The sequence below is a fragment of the Dunckerocampus dactyliophorus genome, chromosome 2 (assembly GCF_027744805.1).
Source record: "Dunckerocampus dactyliophorus isolate RoL2022-P2 chromosome 2, RoL_Ddac_1.1, whole genome shotgun sequence".
NCBI lineage: Eukaryota > Metazoa > Chordata > Actinopteri > Syngnathiformes > Syngnathidae > Dunckerocampus > Dunckerocampus dactyliophorus.
In genome coordinates this window covers 17,447,423-17,475,374 of record NC_072820.1, presented here as the reverse complement: position 1 = coordinate 17,475,374, position 27,952 = coordinate 17,447,423, and the positions used below count along the sequence as shown (strand labels likewise).

The 27,952-nt window shown below is 40.3% G+C and overlaps 1 protein-coding gene across 1 annotated transcript; it reads right to left on the bottom strand.

Annotated features, from left to right (window-relative positions):
• Positions 1 to 51: 51 nt before the first annotated feature.
• wnt9a (wingless-type MMTV integration site family, member 9A) lies at positions 52 to 27,952 on the bottom strand. Its single transcript, XM_054768545.1, has 4 exons — positions 27,747 to 27,952; positions 12,398 to 12,657; positions 11,568 to 11,830; positions 52 to 5,979 (listed from the first exon to the last, which is right to left on the bottom strand). Exons 1-4 carry the CDS (start codon positions 27,950 to 27,952, stop codon positions 5,446 to 5,448), a joined length of 1,263 nt encoding a protein of 420 aa, XP_054624520.1. The 3' UTR covers positions 52 to 5,445.

Sequence of the window (27,952 nt, the reverse complement as noted above, 5' to 3'; positions counted from 1 at the left end):
CTCTTTAATTGTAGCAGAACATTTAATTCACACTATAGTTGTTAACATTTAATTCACACTATAGTTATTATCAGGGATGAGGGTTTGTGCTCAAAGACACCAGATAATTTAAGTGAAAGTCACGTTTTGAGTGTATTTTCTTGCATTTCCAAGCATTTTAAATGCTGATAAGCATATCCACTTATTGTTCTTCTTTGACTTTCTAGTTATTGAGACCACACATACATGCATAAAGATGTTGTGATGTTCAGAGTTCAGAGTGTCCGTGAATGCACTTGGAGAATCAGGAAGTTTATGAGTTGGAGATGCACAATGTTGTTGCAATTGTACTGCTTTTGATGTGTTCAGGTCAGAATAAAGTAGACTATGCCTCCGTCTACTGTCATAACATATGAAGATATGGTAAGAAGTTTAATATACAGTGGTGCTTTGGTTAACGTCATTAATCTGTTACAGAAGCTCTGACTCAAACCAAAACGTACTCTAACCAAAGCAAATTTTAAAATAATGTAAATCCAATTAATCCGTTCCAGACACTTGAAATGTTAACACAAAACACATTGAACAGACTGTTTGGGGGGTGATGGGATATCTTCCAAGAACCATGTGCCCAAAGAACATCATGACTTTAAAGAGGTGTTCAGTAAAGACAGGTCTGTGGAGCTTCCACCTCATCGACCTTACAACTCATCCATCCAGGGGCTGCTAAATTACCCACCTCTAGACTTTTTAATATTTCCAACTCTGAGCACACAGCCCTTGATAATTGTATCTCAACCTCGCTTGCGGCTGGGCTCATACGCCCTTCCACCTCTCCGTCAGGTGCTGTTTTTTTCTTGTTAACAGGAAAGATAGTTCCTTAAGGCCATAAATAGATTACAAATAACCGCTTCCTCTTATGGATTCTGCATTTTCCTTCCTTCACTCCACTGTAATGTTTTCTAAACTGGACCTTCATAATGCTAGCCATTTTGTCTGCATTATAGAGGTGGATGAATGGAAGATGGCATTTAATACACTTATGGGGCACTTTGAATACTTGGTTATGCCTTTGGTCTCACCAACGACCCCACTGTATTTCAGAAGTTAGTTACGCGGTATGTTAGGTAGTTTCGGAGTTGTGTACCTACAGCAGATGACATTCTGATCTTCTCCTCTTCCCATTCCAAGCATAGACACCACGTGACATTGGTACTTCAACATCTTCTGGAGAACTGCTTATTTGTTAAGGCTGAAAAATGTGCATTTCACTCTGATTCTATGCCGTTTCTGTGGTTCATTTTGGAGAAAGGGCAACTCAAAGCTGACACGGCGAAAATACAGGCCGTGGTCAGTTGGCCCACTCCTATATCGAAGATGCAAAGGTTTCTGAGGTTTGCCAATTTGTACCGCAGACTCATCCGCAACTTTAGTCAAATCACGGAACCTCTCACCAATCTTACGTTCACAGAGGTTCAGTTTGTTTGGACCCGAGGCTGACACGGCATTTAACAAACTTAAGTCCCTCTTCACTACTTCCGACGTCCTCACCCACTCTGACCCCTCTCGCCCGTTTATTGTTGAGGTGGATGCCTCATCGCAACACCGCCCCTACCTATAGACCCGGACAGCTGGTTTGGCTATCCTCTAAAGACAGTCCTCAAGAAGCTTTCCCCAAGGTTCATCGGGCCTTTCACAGTGGACCAGATAGTCCCAAACGTCAAGCTTCAGTTCCCTACCTCACTTAATATCCATCCCATGTCACTGTTTGTGTTAGTCGAGTTTCATACTTTGCACTTTACTTTGCTGTTATATGGCTATTTGTGCCACATAGAAATGTGCAGCTCTTCAAAGTCTATCGTTACCAGCATTATTTAAATGGATTTTTATTTGTGAGTTTATTAACACTAACCTGTCTTAATTGTTGACCACTGGTCATGATTTTTTTTAAATGACTTCTTTTGTGACAAAATGTTTAAAATAAATATGCCGCTTTTTCTATTATATACATTGCATATTGCAGTATTTGTCTTATTTTGGACCAGCAGTGTTTATGTGTTAAATGCATCCAGTAGCATCACAGTACAGGAAGCATAATGTGTTCATTAATTACATCAGATGTCACCTGAAGTTAGTTTCAGGGGAGAGCTGCTACCAATATTGGCATCGGAAATGAAGTGCTGGACAATATCGGTACATTGGATATTGGTAAGAAAGCCAATATCGAGCACCTCTCCTAATAGCAGATACAACAAACCCAATGACTCGCCAAGCAACGTGTGAAATAATTTAAAAATTCATTTATTATTTCAGATTTTCTCTTCGCCTTTGTTATACAAAGATGTTAAATAACTTAAATACATTCTTACCAGTCATTTGTGATCTGTTTACGTCTACGAGCTATACACATGAGGTAGAGGAAAAATAATTTAGGGTTCCCATAAGACATGACAAACCGTTGTTGCTGTATGGCATCATTGCTGCAATACATGTGTGTTTGTTTCCATGCACAACACAAACCCTAACAAAAAAAATGTAAATGTGTAAAAGTGACAACGTTATATAGCTTTTTCACAAAAGTAGCTGATTATACAAACGGATCAGAAGCAATAGTCGATGACTGATTTAGTCGGAAGATGGTGCACATGAATACAAATTTGTTAGGATTTGTTAGTGCTTAGGAAAAAAAACAGCAAGTTTTGAAATTAATACATGGAACTGCTTCTTGAAGCCTCCACCCCAAAACATAAAAAAATACATGATATAAAATCAATTTAGACTTTTAACGTTATTTACACTAAACACATGCTCATAATATATTTAAAAAATAATTTATCTTTTTATTTCTACAAAATAGATTTTTTTTTGTACATGATCTACTGCTACCTAAACAGTGCAGAGTTTTTGGATTTGTGGTTTGACATCATCATTATCTGCTGCTGCATCATTCTCCTCTTTCGGCTTACATACAATCTATAAACAAACTCTGTGGGCATTTTGGTATTCCTGTTGATGCATTCAATAGTAGGGAATGTCTTGTTTTGGGTTTTTTTTAGTGTCGAGAGAGCACACATACCAAAAAGCTGCGGCAAGAAGGCATTTGAGCTGCATGTCCCACCATAGCTATTATGGTTTCCATGTAGCGTGAAGGTTCTATGTATATGTTTTGACCAGGGCTTTATTTGGCATGACTCACGCTTACCAAAATGCTTCAAATTCAGGACAAAAACTATCTTCCTGAAGCATGCAATTGTTGTTAATTAAAAAAAAAGCATGGTCCATTATCTATGATTACAATCTAAAACTTCTAGCAATAACATGTGCCTTTATGTTTGCCTTTTTACCACAGGAGAAGAAACTTATTTACAACAAAAGTCTCCACTTCATCCATAAATACAGATTTTTTTCTTTAAATACTTTTGGGCTTCAGTGTGGGAATGAACGCTATCATACAAAGCTGGGTCCCTCACTCAGTAGTCAAAAAACAAGGCATATAAAAAGGCCCTGTATTTGATAGTTGTATACAATATAAGGCTCTGTTCACACTTGTGGTTCAGCACTTTAGCCTGGACCAAAAATAAAAAAAGATACTCGGGGCACACTTTGTTGTGGTTCGCTGAGCATTCACACTGGTATCTTTGTCATGGGACCAAAGGCTGTGCAGTAAAGAACATATGCGGAGAGTGAGGACTTGATTGGGCAGCTTTTGTAACATATTACAAATTACAAATATTCCTAATCAAACTGCCATCTGCTGGGTCGAATATGTATATTATTTTTATATTCTGCTATATTTACCACTTTATAGTTCAGAAAAAGCTCCAATCCAATGCATTTTTTCTTACATATTTGTCATTTCTGCATGCTTTTTGCTGTCAGTTTAACAATGGTCTGTGTGTAGCATACACATTTGAGCTCTAGTCAACGGAACCACACCGATTCAGCACACCAGGGTTCAGATGATGGCATTTACACATGACCAAACAAATGCAGAAGAAACGCACGATAGTTTGTTTGAAGTGTGAACGCACCCTAAATGCTGACTATGCACACGTCTTTATCCTCACTGTCTTATTATCATGGAAACAGCTTCCCCCACCTTATGAGATGTGTGGTTGATTAATGTGAATGGCATGAGGAGTATGGCTCAATGGATTGGTGGTAGCCGGAAAGGGAAGGATTTGAAATAGTATAGGGGCTACATTCCTCCATTTTCTCCACAGCTTTCTTGGTGGATTTAAGCGTCACAATGAGGAGCGTCCACGTTTTATCACACAAGGCCACTGTCGTCTTTATAATGTGGTCAAACAGCCATAGTGGTTTGAGTTATTCCCTGAACAATGGTTCAATGGAGGCCGAGAGGCACCTAAACTGACTGCTTGCGTTCCTTGTTCACCAGACGCGACATTATGTACACCTGCACAATCCAGGAGATCCACATATACATTTACAGGTCAAAGATAGTAATCCTCAATTTTGATTGACACTGTTGTATTGGCTCTCATTAGCTTGTACAGGTGTCCCTAATACGTCCAGCAAGTGTATACTTATACAGTCATGGAAAAAATGATTGGACCACCCTTGTTTCTTCAGTTTATTGATCCATTTTAATGCCTGGTACAACTTAGGTACATTTGTTTGGACAAATATAATGATGATAACCAATATAGCTCATAAGAGTTTAATTTAACAGCTGATATCAGCAACTTCCATGGTTTTCTTGATAATAACCAAAATCACTTAAGTTCTGCCAAAAAATGTAACTCTTATGAGCTATTTTTGTTGTCACTGTTATATTTGTCCAAACAAAGGTACCTTTAGTTGTATCAGGCATTAAAATGAACACAAAACTGAAGAAAAAAGGGTGGTCTAATCATTTTTTCCATGACTGTATGATGCAACAGCCTAACAGCTGCAAATTCATTTAAAACCAAAAAAAAGTAAGTTTTCCTTCGAAGTGTGAAGGGGAAGTCTTAAAAAAAACAACCAAACAACCAAAAACGTATCTTCTATCAGTCACACAAACGGCAAAAGCGTTGGTGCGGTTAGTGGTTTCTCTTAACGTAAAATTAGATAAGTGGCTTGTATAATGTCTTTACAATATATTTATATAACGCTATATGAAGTTATGTACATGCATATGCAAACACACAATGTGTGCGCGTGTAAAAAATGTGCGTGTAAATTCTTACACCCTGTCTGAATTTTCCGTAGAAGTCGCCGATGGAGCAGACCTCTTCTGTCGCTTTCAATAAACACGTCGTTCTTCGTCTTTGAGTCTCTTGGCTATGCTTGCATTTGAAAAGGTTGCATTCTTTGTCATCTTGAAGGCTTGAGATGTTTACCCAGTTGTCTTGAGGAGAAATTCGCAAAGCCACCGCAAAAAAATAAAACAAACAAAACAATCCCTCAAAGTGCATATGGCGTCAGAGAACAGTGTCTCAACTCCCTCTCCCGGTGTCGGTGTTAGCCCTTGCAGGTGTAGACCTCCTCCCTCTGCGTGCACTGCTTGCACTCCACGTAGCAGCACCAGCGCACCTGGCACTGGCAGGGCCGCGTCACCTCCCTGCTCTGGGTGTTGTGGCCCCGCCCGCAGCAGATGGCGTCGCAATTTTTGTCCTTGTAGCACTTACGAGCTGCCGTGCCCGATGAAAACTTGCTGGGCCTGCAGAAACTGGGTGAGTCCTCGATGTGGAGCAGGTCCATGGTGCGGGGGATCTGGTCGTTGAGACCAGACAGATGGTGGTGGTGATGCTGTGGTGTCTGCTGCTGCGGCTGCTGCTGCTGCTGCTGGTGTTGACCCCGCCCTGAGGTGGAGATGTCACCCTCCCCTGTAGCCTCGTTGGTGGAGCTGCCCACCTTAACTGAGGTCTCATAACGCTGCTTCAGCTGCTTGCCGATCTCGTGGAAGGGCAGCAGCTGCCTCCAGCAGGTCTGGACGGTGCAGGAGCCGGAGACCCCGTGGCATTTGCAGGTGGTCTCCACGCCAGCTTTAATAACCTAGACAGTCAGACAATATTATTAACTCCTGTTAAGGAAGCACACTGGATGAGAGAGTGAGAGCCATGCAGTTCTTTGCTCAAATCTGGGCAAGTCTTTCTTTGTGCTGTTGTCACTGTGCTTGCGTGGGTTCTGTCCAGATACTATTGCTTCATTCCGTAACCCTAAAACATCTTCCTACGCCTGTCTATGGTTTAGTGAACTGCTAGTACTGTATGGATGATTTGAACAGCGCTACTGCACTAGAAGTTTGTTACGTGCTGGATAAAGAAATTCCTGCACCTGTCTAGAAAGGGACCCTTGAGCTTGTACAGATTGACTAAGTGTGGACCGATTTACTCTTTACATGCTGCAATAGCTGGTCACGGCAAGTCCCAAGTTGACTTTGGGCGAAGGTGGGCTAGGGAGTCACTTGAGTTGATAAATCCCGTGCCCGCTGCACATATGCCAGCTACAGCATCTCACATGTCAGCAACTACTTTATTAGATCGTCTCAAAGAACAAAACAAGAACAAAAGAACAAAATCAACTACGTACTATGAACCACAGCTCTTCAGTGCCAACAGCACTTGTGCAGCCCCAGACAATGCTACACAATTATCTTGGTATTAATATGTGTTGCTAGCTATTTAGACAATAATGGCTGTGTAGGCATGGGCCGGTATGAGATTCTGACGGTATAATAAACTTGGTCCAAAACATCATGGTTTGCCATTTTCACTGTATTACAATTACAGCTCTAAAATGTGTTATTTTACAGTTATTTTAAACCATATAATAAAACAGGATCAAAGTGGAACATATGTGTTTAAAATAAATAACTGAATTCTTTCTTAATAAATAACAAATAAATAAAATTCAGTTCTCAATGTAATCTACTGTGGCTAATCCTGCAACTCAAGTCACAACACAATAGATATTTATTAAAAAAAAATTAAAAACTAAGCAAAATGCAAATAAATGCAATCAAGTGATCCAAGAAGGTCACAACATAAATAAAGTTTTTTTTTTAACTCGTAATGTTCCTTTTTTATTTTATCATGGCAGGTCACACTTTTCCACAAACTTCTGTTTCCGGGTCATGTGATTGTTATTAGCAACTGAGACGTTAAGTGGTTGTTGCTTGGTGTTCATTGTAGAATAAACACTTTATACACTGAGAAAAACTCTAAATTCATTGAGATAAGGGTCACTGGCATAATTTTGCAACTTTGCTTAAATACTGTATGTTTTGTTTTGTATTGTATTGTATTGTACATTGTATTGCATTGCATATTGTTTGTACTTATGTTCTACATTGTTCGTTTTGTTGAAAGCGAACATTAAATTAGTAAAAATTACTTTTTTGTATGTCCCAAGCTGCCATTTTGATCTGAGCTCGTCAGAAGGAGGCGTTTCCCAAGTGAAGGAGCAGGATTGTAAACAAACGCTAGCTAGTCGACTTCGTTCGGTATATTTTTCATCAAAATAGTAGTCATGCCAAAACGTTGCTGTTTACAGTGTCCGAGTTTTATTTTCCAAAAAATGAAGGTTTAAGATCTAGCATACTAGTGCGTGTGTGAATGTATAAACGAGAGGCATTAGCTTAAACTTCTTTGTAGAAAGGCACTTTATGAAAGTAAGTACATTTACTTGTATTCACTTACAGCGCAGCCTTGCCACATCCAATATGGCGGCGACATTGACATAAGGCTCAGCGCTCGATGCGGCGTCTGCGTATATGGTTTTGACAACAGCACTTCCTGTTTCCCAGCGTGCTTTGCTGTACTGTTGTTGTAAATGGCTGCTAAGTTACATGCTTAGAGGTCATATAGTTGTTGATTATTCAGTATTATTCACTCCAAAGAGCCCTTTACTCTCATTAAGACGCCGATTTAAAACAATAATTGAGGGATAAGCAACTCCAAGGTAAATTTACACTTACCATTTTGTGTTTGAAGCCGAGCAATCTTCATCTCTATGTCTTTGTCACCTCAGCATCAGACATATAGTCCCATCGTCGGTGGTTCCAATAAATACAGCTTATTTCCCTGTTCTGCAAGTTCTCTATTTCATCTCCAGATGTTCCTTCCTCCTCAAAAGCTAATGGCACATCGCTCAAATATTTGCTATAATCACTGTCAATATCGTCTATCTCGTCCATTCTCTCCTGTTTGTTTACTTGTGATGTTCAACTGCGCTGACGTCATTTGGGAAACGTCCCTTTCTGACGAGCTCTGACCAAAATGGCAGATGAGTACTCCAAAAATTGTATTTTTACTAATTTAACGTTCGCTTTTAAAGCGAACAACGTAGAACATAATTACAGACAATATAGAACATATTTAACCAAAGTTGAGGTGACCCTTTAAGAACTTGTTTTTAGACAATCGAGCTTGAAAATCTTGTTAAGTCAAACGGACTTGGAAACATCTTGTTTTGAGTCATATGGCAGCTGAAACAAGCTTTTCTTGACAAGTGATCTAGTTTTTAAGCGGCTGCGTTATTTGTAAAAGATGACTCATCTTGTTTTAAGAAATATACTCAACTCAAATTAAGACCACAAATCTGCTTTATTGAAAACTGCAGAATGCAGGCTATTTTTCTTCGATTTCTATCAAACCATGTCCTTTTTTTTTCCTTCAGATACAGTATATCACACCATACCAGAAAATTCTAAGTGAAATAAATACTGACATTAATTATAGTGCGTGCCATATTCAGCCTGAATACCCCCTCTCAGTACAGATGCAAAAGTTATGTTTGGTGATGTCTGTGAGACAGTTGGTGATGTCGGTGACGTTCATGGTTGGTGAGGCTATTACAATTACCTTATTACAGTTAGCACAGAAAACCTCCTAGAACGGCATCAGACAACTGGGATGGATATCAGAAAGTTTTCAACCAAAGTAAGTATTTATCAGTGCTGGTAGTAGCAATGCGTTAGCCTCCAACAGCTAACAGCACAAAGTCTCATGTCATCAGTGAACCAAATGCCCCTCTATTACTATAACCTGGCTTTCAGTCCTTGCACTATAGACCCTTGCATGTGTCTTACCAGCGTTGTTGTCACTCAAAAGTTATTCTAGCAGCTCTAAAAGAACACTGCTACTTAGCTAGCTAGCTAGTCTCCTGAAATGCATCATAAAGGACAGGTCTGTTTGTATATAAATATCGAAGTGTGCACTCTTTTTCACATCAGTGTCACAACTGGAACTCAAAATGCGTTAAATATATTTAATCATCCCTCGACTCCAGTCTCCTTTTCAATCACATCTCCACAATTGGTGTCCCTCGACATGAGTATTATGTCGACCGACAACAACGGCGACATCGGCAACATACCGGTGCCGCTCAATGCTAACGAGGCAACTATGCTATCTATGCCCAACGTATGGCAACACAACATACCCCTGTGGTTTAAACACATCAAAGCCCGGTTTCAACTGCGAGGAATAACACAGGACGTGACAAAGTATTTCCACATAGTTGCCGCGCTGGACCTCCACTTTCTCTCATATCATAAAAACGGTATGACACAAATTTTTTGTGGTTTTCAAACCGACTTTTTCATACCATGGTATAGCTTGAAACTAGCCCATGCCTATGGCTTGGTGTTGTTTTGCTTTCAGTGGATAGTACTATACTAGTATAGTATACATAGTATCTATACTGTTATACAAGCTGTACACTGACTACTCCACAAGTATATTCATGTATTCAGTTTTGACCTCTCACCCTGACTCACCAAGGATAGATTAAAGGTTCCTGAAGAGCATAAGTGGGACATGGATGAGTGAAACATTAAAAAGGAGCATGTCTTTTATTTAGTAAGCACTTAGTTCCATTAGTGGGTGGAGTGTTGTGGTTTGAGAAGATGAAGGTTATTGCTGGTCATCAGAAGAAAGGGGAGCGGTTTGTCTCAGAGTTCATATGTAGAGTACACACATGGCATTTTAATCAACGTCAATAACGGTTATTATGATAGGTGAGGGGAGGTTGTTGCCATGACTCTCCGTCTGGATGATAAAGCAGCTATTCAGAGAGATGTTTTGGACACTTATACCTGTGCTTTTGGCTTTAAATGTGCTTTTGAAACCCAGATATGAGCTGGCCTCTAGTGTCATAGTCATTCCATAACTTGGAAGTGACTTGGAACAAAAGCTGCCTCATCTATAAGAAGTGAAATGGTCAGCTAAAAAAACGACCGCAACGTCAAAAGCAATGAGCGTCTTAAGAATCAATGACAATAACACATTGTCTTAGAGCAGGTTTCGGATAGCATCTTGCTTTCTTTTCTCCCGACTGTGAAAGAGATCAGAAAGTGCACAGTCATCACGGCAACAGGTCAAGAGAATGCAATAGGTCAGCTTTTTTTTCTATAAATGTCAGAGAATGAGAGAGCCAGCACATTCCACGTTGGTGCTCATGTGAATTGATCGCAAATGTCTGTACACACCAAATGTATGTATATAGTTCATCCTACATGTACAATTGGGTAAAAACATAACCATACACAGAAAACATGTGCCAAATTATCTGTTTTGACTTGACAGCTTCAATTAGTTTTGTCTCTTATTATGGAAACTAGACATTTTTCATGATCTGACTAGTGTATTTTTGCACTAGCTACTGAGGACTGACCTGATAAGAAACAAATAATGATCACTTTCAAGAAGGATTTTTTTTTTTTTTTAGTTTTTCAAAAATGATTTTTTTTTTTACGGCTTTACAGATTCCAATCTGAGGGTCAAAACGGGTTGGAGGACAGATTTTATTGTGGCACCAACCATCAAATTTATGTTAAAATAAGTCAAATGTATGTACATTTATTTGGTTTATACTAACTGTCAGGATGGCAAACACTTGTTACAACCGTTCTGTTTTGTTGTTTAACAATAATTGATATGTCTGTGGAAGGGGTTTTCTAAATGTGGCACAGTGAGCCTTCCCTCAGAAAAAATAATACAGTTGGGGCCTCTCCTACTCTCCGAAAAAATGTTTTGTCTAGCATATTGTTGTTCACCTAAGACCTTCACTAGACCAACAATCAATTAATTGTTCCTTTTACAGAACTGAATTTAAATTAGCAGCTTTGAAAAATATATTTTCTTCATTTTTCTCAAGCTGCTGCGACTTTGAAAACCATTGATCTCTGGTACCAACCTGTGGTCTTACTTGGACTCTACAAAACAATTACAAATATCCTGAACCAACACATCTGAGGCATGAATCGCCATCGTGACTCCCCAATTTAATTGAATAAATTTCAAGGTGAGACAGATGGCTCACATGTTGCAGTAAGATTATCGTATGACTGTTTTATTATGATGACTTAAGACTTGCCAATATTCCTCATCAGTAGATATAGTTTGCTGCCACGTCAATGAAGTCATAGCAGAATAATGATTGTGTATCTTATCAGCTAATAAATCACTGTTGCCGGGGAACATGTGGAACCTCAAAGGGGTGTGCCTGCATGAGTTTACGACGCTCAAAAACAAGATAGATTAGAACAAGATGGGTCTCCGTGATTACAGCTATGGGTCCTGTGATCCATTTCAACTCTATGACCTCAATTAGTAACAAACGTTTGCATGAAACCTCACCTTCAGGCCAACGTTGGTGTTGTGCATGTCCACGCGAGCGCGGAGGTCCTTGTTGGAGCGTTTGCCCAGGAAGTCCTTGACAAACTTGTTGGCGTATTTGAGGTTGTCCCCGCAGCCGCCCCACTGCCACGCCTTGCGGTTCTCCAGGTCAGGGGCCTCGTCGCATGTGCAGCGCTCCATCCGACCTGCACTGCAGGCTTTGGCCATGGCGTGGGTCAGACCCGCAGAAGAGATGGCATACAAGAAGGCTGTCTCTTTGAATCCTGAAGATCAAAACAGTTTTGTAGATTGTTAAGAATATAGAATAGACTGGAATGGAAGTTTATAGTTTTTGGAGGCAGGTCGGCCTCTAGTCGGAAGTTAAAAAAACAATTACTGTACATAAGAGGAAATTTGATTAATGGCATTAAATTAGGCATAATTGATCATTATAAAGGTAAGAGTATAACGTTTTGGTCTGTTGAGTTGCATAATTTTTCCCAATACTATTTCACTTAACATAACCTACGATATATGCAAGATTTCTCACAAAAAATAGTAAAAAATCATACAAAACCCTTAATATATTTATTAATGGAGCTATTTCCCTGCTCAGTGTGCATGCACAGCAATGCAAGTCCACAAGCATGGTGGACGTCCAGCTGTGAAAACATGATATTTTGCCAAGAAAATGTTAAAATTTGACATACTGACAAAGAATTAAGGGTGTAATCCGAAAATATGTCATGTTTTTTTACTAATTGCATTACCTTTTGTACAGGATTCTGCAAAATGCTCACGAGAAGAGGCTCTTCTAAAGAAAACATGGCCAAGCAGGAACATTCCCGTACCTCTTTTAAGCATGTTGGCTCGGTGGCGGCCTTCCAAGGTGCAGTTCCACCTCTCAAAGCGGAATTGGTATTGGCATTCTAGGGCGCTCAATGTAATGGCCTCTCGCAGGGTCTCAGCCACGCCCGGGTCACGTCTGCACATCCTGCGCTGCTTCTTTTCCAGCTTGAGCCGGTCGCACAGCTTGTAGTGGGCCCGGCCCACGTTCTCCTCCGGTAAAGAGTTCAGTGGCAGGATAGACAGCGGCTCATTACCTGTCAACCTAAAAAAAATGCATGGATACAGTTAAAACAGTGTATGGGGTGAAGGAGGAGTAGTTTCTGCCGTTTTTATATTTAAAAAAATGATAGCTAGGCAACATACCAAGAAAACTGAAATACTCTCTTACTGCGTGTTTTGCTTGCAACAATATAAATCATTCAAGATCAATATAAAAGTTAACAACTGAAATAAAATTTTAACTATCTTGCATATGCAGCATGAATTGCATGGATAATTTTTTACTCCCAGTCACTTGTAGTTCTTGGGACACAAGAACAATTTGCCCAGTGAAAAAATATGACTACCACACCAGTTGAGATTTGAATTACAAAAATTAGAGTTTGAATTTTATTTATAGACATTAATCACCGCTCTGTATTAAATACAAAAGACAGTTAAACAGCTCCACATGGTGGGGCACTGCCATGCCAGGCCCTAAAGCCGCCAGTTCCTGTACTCGCATGTTCGGCGTACGAGACAAAAAACAAAAGCTTTCAAGCAGGTGTGTCCAGAGTGCAGCACATTGTAGAATACAACAAAACGACTACAAAAAAACGACTGAAAAAATGAGGGCGGAAAGCAAAAATTCCTAATGTAACGAGTAAGTATGGAAATGTTCAGAACGAGGAACTACGGCAACATTAATAATACACTTTGTCACCGGTAACACAATGCTGACAAAGTTTTGTTTTTAAATTTCCAGTGTATAACGTCTTTTTTGCGTGTTTTAAAAATTACATTTAATAATATGAGCCCCTGCATGCTTTTTTTCAATATGCGACCCTCAGTGGAAAAGGTTTGGACACCCCTGTCTTAAAAAGTCCCAAGTAAAAAAAGAAAAAACAAGGCTGATTAAGGTTTCTAAATTTCTGGATCAATTGGAGATTCCGATCAGACCGCCATCATCACCATTAGCCTGCAAGTGCATACATTATAAAGTGTAGCTTGAGATCATAAACATTTTATCATGAATAATATGGTATAGAGCAGCTATGGACAGGCTTTCAAAACAATGGCATCCAAGCAACGTGAGCACATAATCCAGTGTTAATATTGTTATCATACACTAGTGGGGTTCGGTGGGAGGCATTCGCAGCTGTGTTGTATAGATTTAAACACGACCATACCGCAGGATTTACACTCTCATTATAGAATCCCCATACAAACACGGCGTATTCGCAGTACTTGAGATCTTAACGCTGCTTCGCTCGCAGCTGCATGGAGAACATGTGGTCGGACTCGCACTCCTCTCTGCTCAGTTTATTTAAGGGAAGCGTATATAAAAACAAACAAGCCAGGCCCCCACCACAGAGCTGGCAGGCCCCCCGAAAAGCAGCTTTCTGAGGTTGTGCGATGGCGGGAGCCCGGAGCTACTTGCGTAAACACACACAGGGGACATGACAGTCAGCCTGTGACCATTTTGGTCATGGCGACTGACAAAATTGGCACCCTAACTGCTTATTATGTATATTCTCTGGCACGCTTTGCACACTGAGAGTGAAACCAAAGAATAAAATGATTTGGAGGAGTGACAAAAGGCACGCATTTTGAGACCCGTGTTTTTTATTATTCATTTGATGCTGCAATGTTAAGTGGAACAAGCCGTTCCATCGGATGCTCTCATCTGTTTGGATTTACAAATTTTCCCCATTGAAAATCATGGAAAGAGAAATAATCTGTTCGAGTGTCCAATTGGCAGCAACGTAAAAACGTTATTAATTATTTGAAATGTTTGAGCAGTAATTTTACCATTCTGAACAATATGTAATAAAAGCATAACGAGTTTGTTGCATTTCGCCAGTTTCATTTTCGAGTTAAGTCTCAGAAACCGGGACTATGGCCATGTGTTGTTGCACCAGTGTACACTACATCGGTTCGCTTCTCCCGTGATGTGTACCTCCAAAAAAATCTAATCTTGTGTCGCGGCGACGTGAACTCTAACATCTGTGATTGGTTGGCTTGTATAATATTATTTCCTGTGTGCATACAACGTACTGCCCACCTTTGCGCATGAATGCCTTATGGGTGATCAACATGATAAAAATATAGTATGTAATAAAAATCGTCGATTAGTTCCAGATGCAATAACATTCCCTTTCTCTTTTTAATTACCATTGTTCACTCGTGACGAAGGAAGATGACAAGTTACATAGTCAACGAGAATTGTGGTTACTCACAGAGTTGACTATATAACATTTTTATTTAAAAAAAATATATACAAAAATATCGAAGTGGCCCCCCTGGGAGGTGGGGGGAGAGAACTCATAACATTTTTTTGAAGGCTGGCAGATCTGCAAGTCTAAAAAGAAGTGAAAGGCTGTAAAACTTTAAAGCAAGCTGTGCTTTTCCTTTCAAAACAAGCAGCAACACAATGTGCAACACCAATTTCAAACTCTAAAATTGTGTTAGAAGCAAATACACGTTGTGCTGTTACGATTAATCTCCTTGATGGCCATTGTTGTTTGCAATCTTTAACTCAACCACATCAGAAGCTGCCACCTCTGTTCTCTAAGGATGCTCATCTTTGAATTCAATAATGTACACCAGCAACAGGAAGCCTGAGGCAAAATTGAGCAAATATTCTTCAATACCTTGTGAAGCCCTGCTAGCTAGACACTATAATTGATCAAAAAGATGGCCATCCACTTCCAATGACATTACCGCTTTTCAGACGAGACTATCAGCACTCAGGCGAGTCACCTAGGTTCTTTAACAAGAGATTTGTTTTATTAAGTCAAATAACCGACTGAAGTGTTTCCCCCAGAGTCCTCACTTTCATGCCGACGGGCTTAATGGCTTCCATATGCAGCAGCGATATTGTCTTAAGGGTGCGTGCACCGCATGCCTGGGAATGCAAGGAGTCCAAATCGAACAGGCATCGGGATCCGCTTTCAGATTGGGTCAAACGGTTTCCTTTTTACAATGCCTGTTTGCCTTTTCTTCAACTCGTCTCGCAGCTATGGATTTTTTAAATGGAAACCTGGCAAGCTGTGTGTTGATGCCGACCGTTCTCCCGGCATACTTAGGAAAAGCATGTGTGGAAGTAGCCAATATGTAGTGGCACTTTCACCTGAGACCATATGTTCCATATGACCAACAACATATCTTTGGCATACATATTGAAGTACATTATTTCTTCAATGTAACAACGCTTCTTGTAGCCTGTTTATTCCCATTTCACTGTAAATGATATCCCATTTGTATGGAATATGAATTTGTCTCGCCCATGTAAATTATACCTTATCTTCACTGCCTAGAAACATATTAGACTTTTAACAAACTGTAATGTGTGAACTATACACAACAGTGTAGTACCTCTTATTATGATGCTCACACACTACTGTGGGATGGCATGTCACCAAAGGAAATACAGTAATCCCTTCTTTATCACGGTTAATTGTTTCCAAACTTGGCCGTGATAAGTGAAAGTAGGATTCCTTATTTATAAATCAAATATTTTCGTAGTTAGAGCTTAGGGAACCTTAGAAGACCTTTTAAATCTGTTTTTTAGCATTAGTTTCCTCTAGACATGAAATAACACCCCTGTAGTCACCTTTACACTCGTATTACTCAATATAGTACACATAATCAGAGAAAATAAGCCATTTAAGACATAAGTAAGACTTGTGCTTGTGTGTTTTGTAAAAAAATGTGTTCTGGGTGTGTGGAAGAAGTGCCATCGGGGGTTCAGAGTTGAGTTTTATTTTGGAGTGGATTACGTCCGCAACAGTAGCCCATGTTATTATCATGATTATTATTTCTGATTGTGCCTGTTGTGAGACCATTCAAACCTGAAATAAAAGCCCGCTGTTCCGGCAATCAAGTCTGGTGCTTGTGTGCCTCACCGAACATTACAGTAACATTACTGACACTTAGTGACCAGTGTAGAATACTCCATAGCATCTTCTTCTTTTCCTTTCGGCTTTTGCCTTCAGGTGGTCGCCACAGCGAATCAATTGCCTCCATCTAACCCTGTCTTCTGCATCCTCTTCTCTCACACCAACTACCTTCATGTCCTCTTTCACTACATCCATAAACCTCCTCGTTGGTCTTCCTCTAGGCCCCCTGCCTGGCAGTTCAAAACTCAGCATCCTTCTACCTATATATTTCCTATCTCTCCTCTGGACATGTCCAAACCGTCTCAGTCTGGCCTCTCTGACTTTATCTCCAACATAGCATCATGTCTTTGAATGCATCTTCTGAATGACTTACAGTATATTTGTATATTTAGTCCTTTTTATGCATGAAAATGCTTAATTTTGGAACAAAACACATAAAATGTGATTAAATATGCATTTTTTTAAACTAATAGTAAGTCATATTCAACCACAAAACAGCATGATTTATTGATTAATATATTTTTTATCATAATAATTACAGATCCTTGATATTGGCTTTTCTTAGCGATACTGTCCAGCACATAATTACCGATATAGAAATAGAGAGCAGCTCTTCCCTCTAACTGTAGTGGTTCTCAATTATTTTCTGTCATGTCCCACCAGAGGAGAGAAGAACCTGATATATATGTGTTTTTCTATACAAACCACTGTATGACTTGCTTGCACCAGCATCGTTAAAGCATTAATAAAGACACTAACAGACCTGCCTACCTTGAAGAAATTTTATGAGTATAGTCCCCCCCAAGCCCACCCAACACCTCACCGCGCACCCCCACCGGAGGGGCCCGCCCCACTATTTGAGAAGCACTGTTTTACTGGGATGCCACTGGATGCATTTCACTAATAAACACTGTCTGTGCAAGACAAATACTGCGGTAAGTTGCAGAAAAAGTGTCACAATGTTGCATGAGAGTCCGAGTGATTCTTCCTGAGGTGTGATATTAGTCTCCCCCCCATAACCAGTACTTTACAATCACAATCAAAAGACGATAATTGGAAATAATAGACTCGCTCACTGCAGGAACTACTATTTGCCTTTAACATAAGGTTGATAAAGATGTTTTTCATTCTTTTTATCAAGATGCTGAGCCCCTGAAGTCTTCTGGTGCTGCCTCACTTTGAAAACCCCTGTTCTACACTCATTTATACAACTAATGATTTGTCTCCAAGGTAAGATATTAAGCAAAGATCTAAGGTGCAAAGAGCAGTCCTTTGGGGAACACCACTCCATTGACAAGCCATTTTGTAACTAATAAGGGTGTACTTCTAAGGGTCTCTCAAGGTGCATGTCTATACAAATGTACCCCACAGATCTAAAACATTAACATTTGTAGCTCTTCCAGGAACAAAAACCCCCAAAAAGTTCCCAAGTTGTAAAAGTGAACGGTCACGTGTACGGGAACTTCACCCTACTGACAACCTAAATATGCATGTAGTACTATAATATCATCATAAAGCTACCAAAAGACTATTCAAATGACCACCAAAGAGGCAGTCCAGATGAAAATAAGGCCAAAAAGTATAATTGGTTGCTCTAAACTTAAGTTTACTTCTAAAAACAAGCGTGTAATTTAAAATAACATCTTCTCCAAGCATGCTTCCATAAAACCAAATCATCCCATAGGACTCCCATTATGAGGAAAAATAGTAACGGGCCACCACACGTCAATGCCTGACAGCTCAAATTAAACTCTTATAATATACAACCTCAATCAAGACATGTTCATGTGATTACAGTAGAGGAGAGCCGAGTGGTGTCTGTTTGCCTGCTCTTCAGGACATCTCAGTGTTTTCACATCCTGGACCGTTTTTCCCCGTACGGTGTTTTTGTTTGAGGTGTTGGCCCAGCAACACAAGTTACACACACACGGAATATAACACCGACGTATAAAAGTCTTGATTGTCCTACGTGAAGCTTTGTTTTTCCATTCACACGCACACATGCTCTTACGCTTCCACCGCTGTCTCATCACTCGCTACAGCGCTGCAGTTTGTTTACTTCTTTCTCGCCGCACGTCAGCACCTCCCATTGCCCGTGACGTTTACTTTACATACATTTTCCATTTCCACTCGCTCTAGGACAATTCCTCAAGAGGGAGAATCATAGACTTTGACAATCATCATTCCCTCTCTGAAGTGATGCTCAGCTAGTACCATTTTATTCTGTTTGTATTGAAGTACAAGCTCAACCCTCAACCTTAACCTCCTACGTCCATCATGATCACATTCCCTAATACTGTATATCAAAAATCTAAACTATAGAATCTCTTATGATTCTCTATCGGTTCGTTGTCATGCACAGACCCATCAGTAGCAATATTTGGACCCAGCAGCGAATGGAGCTGTGAGCATTTGATATAGCCATATACAGTTGTCCCCCGTTCATCACAGTTAATTGGTTCCAGACCCGACCGCGGTAAGTGAATTTCGGCAAAGTAGGATTCAATATTAATAAATAACCGATAGGGCTGGGTGACATAGAGATATTTTTAAAATATTGATATTCACTGTAAGCACGGTATCAAAACTAACCATATCGATATAGACTAGATTTGCGCTGTACCAGCAGAAGCCCGGCGGCTCCAGTCGAAGCGACAGAATCTGCGGTGGAAGAATTAGTCAGCAAGGAATAAGCGGTAGCTCAGTAATGTGGAGGTACATCGAATTCAGAGCATAAAAAAATATTTTTCGCCACCTTAAAAGCTGAAAACGATGAAGTTAGACAGACAGTTGCTGAGCCTGATGCAGTTGACAGGTTGGTTTTCCTGGCACAAAATAAGGATATGCTTGTGTCTTCTAAAAATGTTTACCTAAAAAATACTGCTGTTCAGTTTAACGTATTTTTGAGTTGCTGACATTTTAAAATTTCCTCTTAAACGGGCCACTCATTCATATTTTGTTCTTTTGATATTAGCTGAAGACTTGAGCATAGTTAAAGGTTTATTATTAAAAAAGATTATATTTGACTTCTTATATACTTATTTCAAAAAGAGAATGGCCCCCTTTATTTTAGAGGCTATTTTTAGATAAGATTGTTTAATGTGCGTTTTGCATGAAGCTTTACTATTTCAAAAACATCCTCATGTTTCTTTATTTTAATAAAACAACTTGACACTCATTTTGGCTTTGATTTTGTCTAATCTCACTTTGCTTAAAAAATGTCGGAATATATATCGTATATAGATATTCAACCTAAATATATCGGGATATGAGTTTTGGTCCATATCGCCCAGCCCTAATACCCCATCCACATTTTTTGGGTTCTGATCCGATCAGATTTTTTTTATAGTCTTGCCAATCCGATCTGATCCCGATCCTTTTTTTTTTAAATAATAACAACCTTTTGTAACAAACATTAACTTGTAGAATTGAATATGGTTGTACAATTAGCTCTCCAAAGCATTAAAAATAATGCAATCAAAGTATTGCTGAATTTACTTTTTTATTACACAGCATGACCAACAATATTGTTTGGCTTTTGTAACAAACCTCTGTGAGTCAGGTCCCCAATCCAATATAAGATCCAACAATAGTCCATCCAATAAAAGATAGAATTGGAAAAAATGTCAGTGCAAAATACTTTTACGGTAGGACCAATCATTTGACATGGTCTGCATGTGGTCACCATGTCTGCATGGTGGTGTTGCGGGTGTTGTAGGAGTCGAGTGGCAACCAGCTTTGAGGCGCATTGTACGCACCTATCATCATGTTGGAGTGTCGCCCAGAGTTACGAATGTTATACGGCAACCGGATCGGCCCGATCTCGTGGCGGAAGCAAATATTATCCGATCTTCAAAATACAGCGGATCGTCAGCCGATTCCAATCCTGAAGATGGGATCGGGACATCCCTATTAATAAATGGAATATTTTCGTAGTTAGAGCATAGCAAAGCTGTTTATGACTTTCTAAATACGTTTTTTTTTTGCCATTATTAGAGCACTGTAAACATGAAATAACACCCCTATAGTCACCTTTACACTTCTATTATTCTTTCTTTACACCAGATTGCTAATGTGCAGGCTATAGGATCACTGCAGGAGTACAAGAGACAGATTCCGCTTAAAGCATAGCATGTTAGCGAGCTAACTAGTTAGCCTCCAATTAATTTATCCGAAAACTTAAGAACGGGTTTCTAACATAGTGGGGAAGAACGACAAAGTAAGAACCCAAAAACATACCACTTCCACATGGAATGGGACAAGAAATGTTTTTCACAATGTCATGTCAGACATGCCATGGCTCACTACATGCGGTGTGAAAGTAATGTGATGTAATGTCATGTCTCATCAATGTTTTGTGTCATTACTGATGCCTAGTGACAAGATGACTTGTCCTTCAATATTTTTTGATTAATAATGGGCCATAGTAAACCATGAAACAGCGACCATTTATTAATACATTTTTGGAAAACCGCAATTAGATTGAGGGAGCGATGTTCAATGTAGTGCAATGTAGTGAGAGACGACTGTAAATGTCTATTTTTGACACATGGCTCCATCTACCACTGAATCTTTTCGGATAATATCGTTCTGAATGAACCAAAATCGTTGTTGAATTGTATCGGCAACCACGAATAGTGATACAAATCGAATAGTTATTGTGCGCACACACACACACACCCTTGAAACCTTACACAAAAATGCATCAACCACCAGCTGAATGCACAGGTCCACAGGAATACAATTTATAAAACATAAAATCCCCCTTTTCTCCATCACAATTCATCACAAGTAACAGCCCTCCTCCTCCTCTTCTTCCTCGATCCCTCCCCTCACCCGCCCACTTCTCTTTCCCCCTTCCACTTATTCCCACTGGTCAATTACTCTAAACGAATGCCAATCATTCCGCCCAGCTGTCGGCTCCACACGAAGCCTCTTTCCAGACAAAACCAAAACGTGGCCTTTGCAAAAATGACAGACGTCCTGGAACACAAACTACTTGTGCTTTATTCATTAACTCAACACACTGTTGTAATGCTTCTTCATTTATACTGTTTAAATACTCTTTTTGGGTGGCTAAAAAAATGATGGCTGAACTTTAGACCACCCTGCCCACACAGGCCATGCCAGGGTTGTAGGAATGTGTGCTGTGCAGCTTAAGTCCTGATGTTTTGAGGCCTGATTGTTTGCTGATTTTCTCCAAATGGAGTAAGCAAGAAGAAGAAGAAATGAAGCAACAAGCTGTGGAGTGACACAGAACAGTAGCAAGGGGCAGCTTATGGGTCATGATTACTTGTTGAGTCATGGTGAGGATGTCAATGTGAGAAGAGGAGGAGGTGGAAGTCCACTATCTAGTATGACTTAACAGGATGTGCCCCAGCGTTATGTCATCTTCTCACTGCTCATTTAAAAACCCACACAGGCTACAATAGAGAAATTCTCACGCCCCAAGCCTCCACACACACTCCACACATTTTGTATTATTTTAAAGTCAGAGCCTGATTGTTTAATCCAGAGCAGAGAGCGCAAGCAGCGTGGTGGTTCGGGAATGGGAGTGTGTGGCATAGTAAGAGGTTTAAGTGCTGTGCCTTCTAAGGTCAGCGGCTCTGTTATGGTCACTGTGTGACTGGCACAGATTGGCCGAGCGACGGCGTCCCGTGTGACTACCGCCGCCGCCGCCGCCCCCCGGCTGTGTTCTAGCCCATGCCGTGGCACAGGGGTGGGCTTGTACCAGCGCACTGATGTGCCTCACACGTTCAAGCATTAGATACTGTGGTACTGAGTCTAACAGAGACCCAGACTAGGCCGGTTTTGCTGAAAAAGCATTTGACTCTTAAATGTGATACAATTCCATGAGTCACACCACTACACAATCAAAACCAAAACTGCAACTCAAATGTTTTGTACCCTTGACCCTTGAACTTTTCGAGTTTTGACACTGTTTTGACCATAGAAAAAGTGCAAACACCTGCCTTAATGATGAACCATAATGGGTAGATTGCGATATTCTACAGTGTGACTGCTATAAACGATATATATGGGGTAAGAAACCCACATTCCTTTAGAGGTACTCAACAGGCGGTTGGCAGTCCAGAGCCATACTCCATACTCTCTATGCAGACCGTGACCTACTATACTATACTAACTTTATCATGCTAATATTCAAATTTACAGACGTGACATGTGACTGTTTTGTCCATTGGAGTTCAACAGCTGCTGCAGTGTTAATGTCCAAGCAGAAGCTGGAGTAATTCTACATTTGATCAAAGTTACTTACGATTTGTCAGATCAAAACACAATCGCTGCATATGACTTCTATCAAAACATGTGATAGTAGAGCCTAATTCCAACATATTTCCTGGTCGCATCATGGAAACTGCAGTTATTTTCACCAAAACTTAAAGCTAATCTACTGCAATCTACTTTACTGTGTCTTTACAAAATTACACATCAACATAAATTAGTAGTAGTAGCAGCTCCAACTGCCATCATTATTTTAACTTTTATAATGTTTCATTTTTCAACAGTTCAACAGTTAAAAGCATCATTCTTAGGTCATGCATGCAAAGTTATAAAACATTTCAAAAGGTAGTTTGTGACTCAGTCAAAATAAAGTATAGTTGTCCAATCCTATATTTTGTCATTGTGGTTTTCTTAAAAGTAATGTTAAAATATTAATATCGTCTCGTTCTCGTGAACCCAATATCATGTATCATCTCATCTCGTGAGCTGTGTGTATCATGATACCCCTACAAACTACCATGATTTCTTTGATGACCAACCGCTAAAAGTAAACATTAGTCTTCCTGTTGTGCAAATTGCCCATGACTGTTTTTCCTTGGCTTGGAAAGATCATCAAATGTCCAACGTTGGAGCAAACGAGAGGTTTCTTCTCATCGGGAATTTCCTCACCGGGTCCTCTGACACTCACACCGCCGCTGACAGCTGGAGCTGACGGCTTTTCAAGGCGAAAACACGTCCTCGCTGCGGTCTCTTCAGTGCAGCGATGACGCTCGAGGTGCTCTGATGTGAACACATTTTAGAGGGCCTCGCGAGCCATGTCATAGAGTCAGAATTATTCAGCCATTTATTCCCTCTTAACAAGCCACATTAAAAACAAAGGTGTGTACCAACTGTCACACTTTTTCATGACCTAGTCTTTAAAATCAAAAGGAAAGCATCTATCACATGACTCCTTTTGCTTTGAAGGCTAAAGTTGAGGATTTCTTAATTGCTTTCACACAAATTTGGCTGACTTTAGGTTGGCTGTTTTCACACTTTGCTTCCCACTCTCCTTGTGTTACTGCATAAAGTCACTAAGTGCACACAATGCTACTCCACCTAGTGGCGCCCTCAGGCATAGCAGGCTGTGACATAGGGGATGACATCCAATTTATGTATCATAGAAAGCAAACAATCGCAGGTCTGCGTGATGTCACCCCCACAAGTACTGAGAGAATCCTATCTGCTGGCTAAAGTGATACCCTTTGAGGTGGGGCTCAAAACCACAGGATATCCTATGAAGTTGTGGAAATCCCTCTACATCATCTGCCCTCCACGCCTTGCTGCACGTCAGAGTTAATCAGTCCTTTAAGGCCCAGTAAATGAGACGCCCGCCTGCACCCACTGTCTGCCCGGCAACACTCCTAATGAGCCGTAATCATTCAGAAGCTCCCCACAAAATCACCGCCACAAGAGCACAGAGAAATGTTTATATGTAAGCTCTTCAAAGACAACATTGCTGTTGACTTTTAAACACAAAAACACCACCTTACCCATTTGTTAGCATGTTATTTTTGGCAAAGTGCCTCAGGTTACTTGGCAATGGAAAAACAGGAAGAAACAAGCGATGCTAAAATGTTTTAAATTAGTAGTGAAGAAGTAATTAAGCATCTCCACTTGGGAAACTGTGAAAACCAAAACGCATCAGTCAGAACTAGACATGCTAACAAGAAACTAATGTGTCTTTTGTAGTTACTTCTCTATGTAATTGTTGGGCACAATCTGAAGTCTACAGCAACAAGGTAAGCTAATGTCAGCCTGTGTGTTTAGTTTTGTCATTGGTAGAAATGTATGACTGTGTTGATGCTATGACAGCTAGTAGGAATTGTACCTGGTAGTACCTGCTTTTGCTTGTGGAAATGCATCAATGGCGAGTAGAGTCGTGGAAAAAGTGGAATAGTAACAAGCTAAAAAAGTAAAGCTAATGATTATACATGCTAAATGCTAACACAGCTCATCTGTTTTTGCAAAACACTACACACATCTCTAACACCACATGTACAGGCTTGTCTATGATAGACTTTGTGCTACCATGACATTAACATAGATGCCGTTCTCCTTGGTACAAGCTCGTGTCTCACAGTACTATTTTGATTCTATTTGAAGGCTGGGTTATTATCTATTGATGCTTTAACTCGTTGTCTGTTATTGTGTTTTTAAGATGTGGTCTGCCTGAACCAGTGTATCATTTGAATATGATGAATTTGAGCTTTCTGCAATTAAAAAAATGCAGAAATGTCATGAGCATTCCTGGGCTCTACACATATTAATCCAAAATAAATATTGAACTTTTTTACATAGAGTTATCCAGCATCAATCGCCAGGTCAATAGTGTCCAACAGAGTAGTAGAGGGCTCTGTTTTTGCTCCTGTCGCACCGTGATTGGAAAGTCCAGCTGCTTCTCACATGAACTCAATAAAAACAAACCATTGCCTCCTCGCAATCCCGCGAGCGTTTACAAGACCACAGAATGAGAGGCCTTTCTCCCATTTAAGCCAATAGCAGACGTCTTTTAGGGCCAATCGTTGATGCAAAATGATAACGCGTTCAGCAGCACCTGCCACAACAGGCGGGAGGGGAATGAAAACCAGTGCTCGCATTCTTGTGGCGAAGGATGACAATTTAAGCGAGCGCCCGACTACGCCAGGAATCCCACCCCGCCCTCAACCGTGCAGACCGTGGGCCGGGGAGACGATTGTGTTTATGTTTCACTTATGCTCTGCCGCATGCTGGAAATTGGGTATGCAGAGTTGACCCTCTTATTTTGAGTAAATCAGTACTCAGGAGTGCTCTGGTGTGTGTTTATAATATTCATGCCGGCAGGTTTGTTTGCACTGTTTGTGCTGCCTCTCTCCAGCAGGACAGAGCTGGCGTGACATCATTGTGGAGTTTCTTTGGGTCTAAGTCACCTGTGCCATCTCTTTCAGTGTGCGTCATGTTCCTCGGCTGCACGGCTCAATCATTCACCCCAAAAAATACCTCATTCATATTCTCCTCTCCACCGGGCTGCGACCCGTAAATCCGGAGTGTTGAAACACCATGTGGTAACCCCTCGCAGATACAGAGCAGAGGGAATTGAAAACAAACGCTAAGAGAGCGAGTAAATAAACAGGGCCATCAGCGGTGAGCGAGTCAGCCAAAATTCGAGAATCATATTTGTCGTCCAGTGACGTAGCGTAAAAGAGCAATTCCATGCTACCCATGAGTAGGGATGGGCAATTTTGACCAAAGTTGCTGCGTGTATTAATGTTCTGAACTCCTTTTTTGATAAGAGTTGTGCCATAGCGTAGATCTATCTCAACTCCCCATACCTTTTTAGACCACAAGCTAATTGAGACAGATGTAATCAACAGTGCTGGTTGCAGAAAGTAGTCCTGCAATTTCTTGAAGACACAATTAATCGACAATTGATTAATAAGCATAGCTGTAGCTCAGCATCACATAGATTGTGTCATGTTGTCGTTCTAGCTCAACATCCCGTAGATGTCATCTTGACACTTCTTTGGCAAACTAGCTCTTAACGCAATTAATCAACAATTAATTCATCAGTTGATCAATTATTATGCCCACTTTTCCGCCATCCAATCCAGAAATGATTGCACTGCCAAATTTCAATATTTCAAATTTTCAAAATTCCAAATTTGGCTTCCAAAACGACTGCCAGAAGATATTGATATTCCCAATGAAGCAACTGACGAGAAATTAATCCCGCATGGAAACTGACCAAAAAAAACAAACAGTATCCAACTACAGTATCTTGTATCCAACTACCTGTAACTGTTTTGATCCTTCTAAAAGGTCCTTCTAAAAGGCACAAGCACTTGGCCAGGTGTTCAATAGGGTGTAAATTACTGTGGACTATAGCTTCTAAGCCAGTGGTTCTCAAACATTTTACACCAAGTACCACCGTAGGAATATTTTGATACCACCCTACTGCTTACCATCACAGTTTAGCCTCCGATAAGCGGCTTGTCGTGTATGAAATGACTTAATTATCAATCATTAGTTAATACATTACTATTAGTACAGTTATTTAATATGTATATGTCTCTAATATTTGATTTTTTTTTATCAAAAAATACATCTCTGGTGTTCCTGAGTACCACTAGTTGGAGTCTGCGTACCACCAGTGGTATTTGTACCACAGTTTGAGATGTTTCTGAGCCCCTCATAATATGTTATGTTCTTCAACAAAATGTATTTTGATATATTTGAGGGTCTAAATGTTACTTTAGGATGGATTTAGATGATTTCTTCTTATTTTCTTTCTTTACTACTCCATAGTACTAATAATTGGAGTTCAAAGTCACATGTACAAAGGTACAAGTCAAGTTTCACAGGTGTAATAACAGTTCCCTTACAGGTACAATAATGTACCTTTTCCTGGTTCAAGTTCACATCAGTGCTGAATTTGAGGTCAGGATGGGTCACACCTCTTCCATTCTACTTTCCACTTGCTTGGGTGTGCACCTTTGCCCTCTGTCCAATCAAACATTGACAATTTCAAGATTAATTCACGTGTCCACGGTGTTATTTTACATACATATGAGCGAAAGGCTGAGGTGAAACAAAAGAAAATAATAGTTCCTGCTGCCTGAAGTGTGTGATGTTTATGCTGGATTGGTTGGGGGAGTTTTTTTTGTGCAAGCCCAGCAGCAGCAGACGTTTGGGCCACCAGTCCAGTCCAGTCAGGCAGATGGCTTTATTGTTACCAGCTGTTGCTTGTGAGGCATATACGTACACTCACCTTTTTGCACTAAGGATATGATGAGTTGCTATTTTTTAAGTAAAAACAACCCTGCGACTCAAACATGAATGCAACACTGAACGCAACAGCGCAGCTAATACTGAAATAACCTGTAAGAACAAGTGATGCCACTATACTTTATTCCTGCACACGTCAAAACGTAACTCCAATTAAGTCAATTAAGTAACAAGAGTAGCATGCATCAAACAGGAGTCAACTTACCCGAAGTAGGCTGCGCTAGGTGGCGGCAAGTGGACGACATAGACTACGAGTGTGAACGATAACCATCCCAGGAGTAGGTGTCCATCCAGCATTTTGCTGCGGCTCCAGGGCAGATCATTTCGTTGCTCCTGAGTAGCTGTGTGGAGTCCCAACTTGGACGCTCCACGCTTCTTATAGGAAGAGGAGACGAGGCGTGCTCCTCCCAT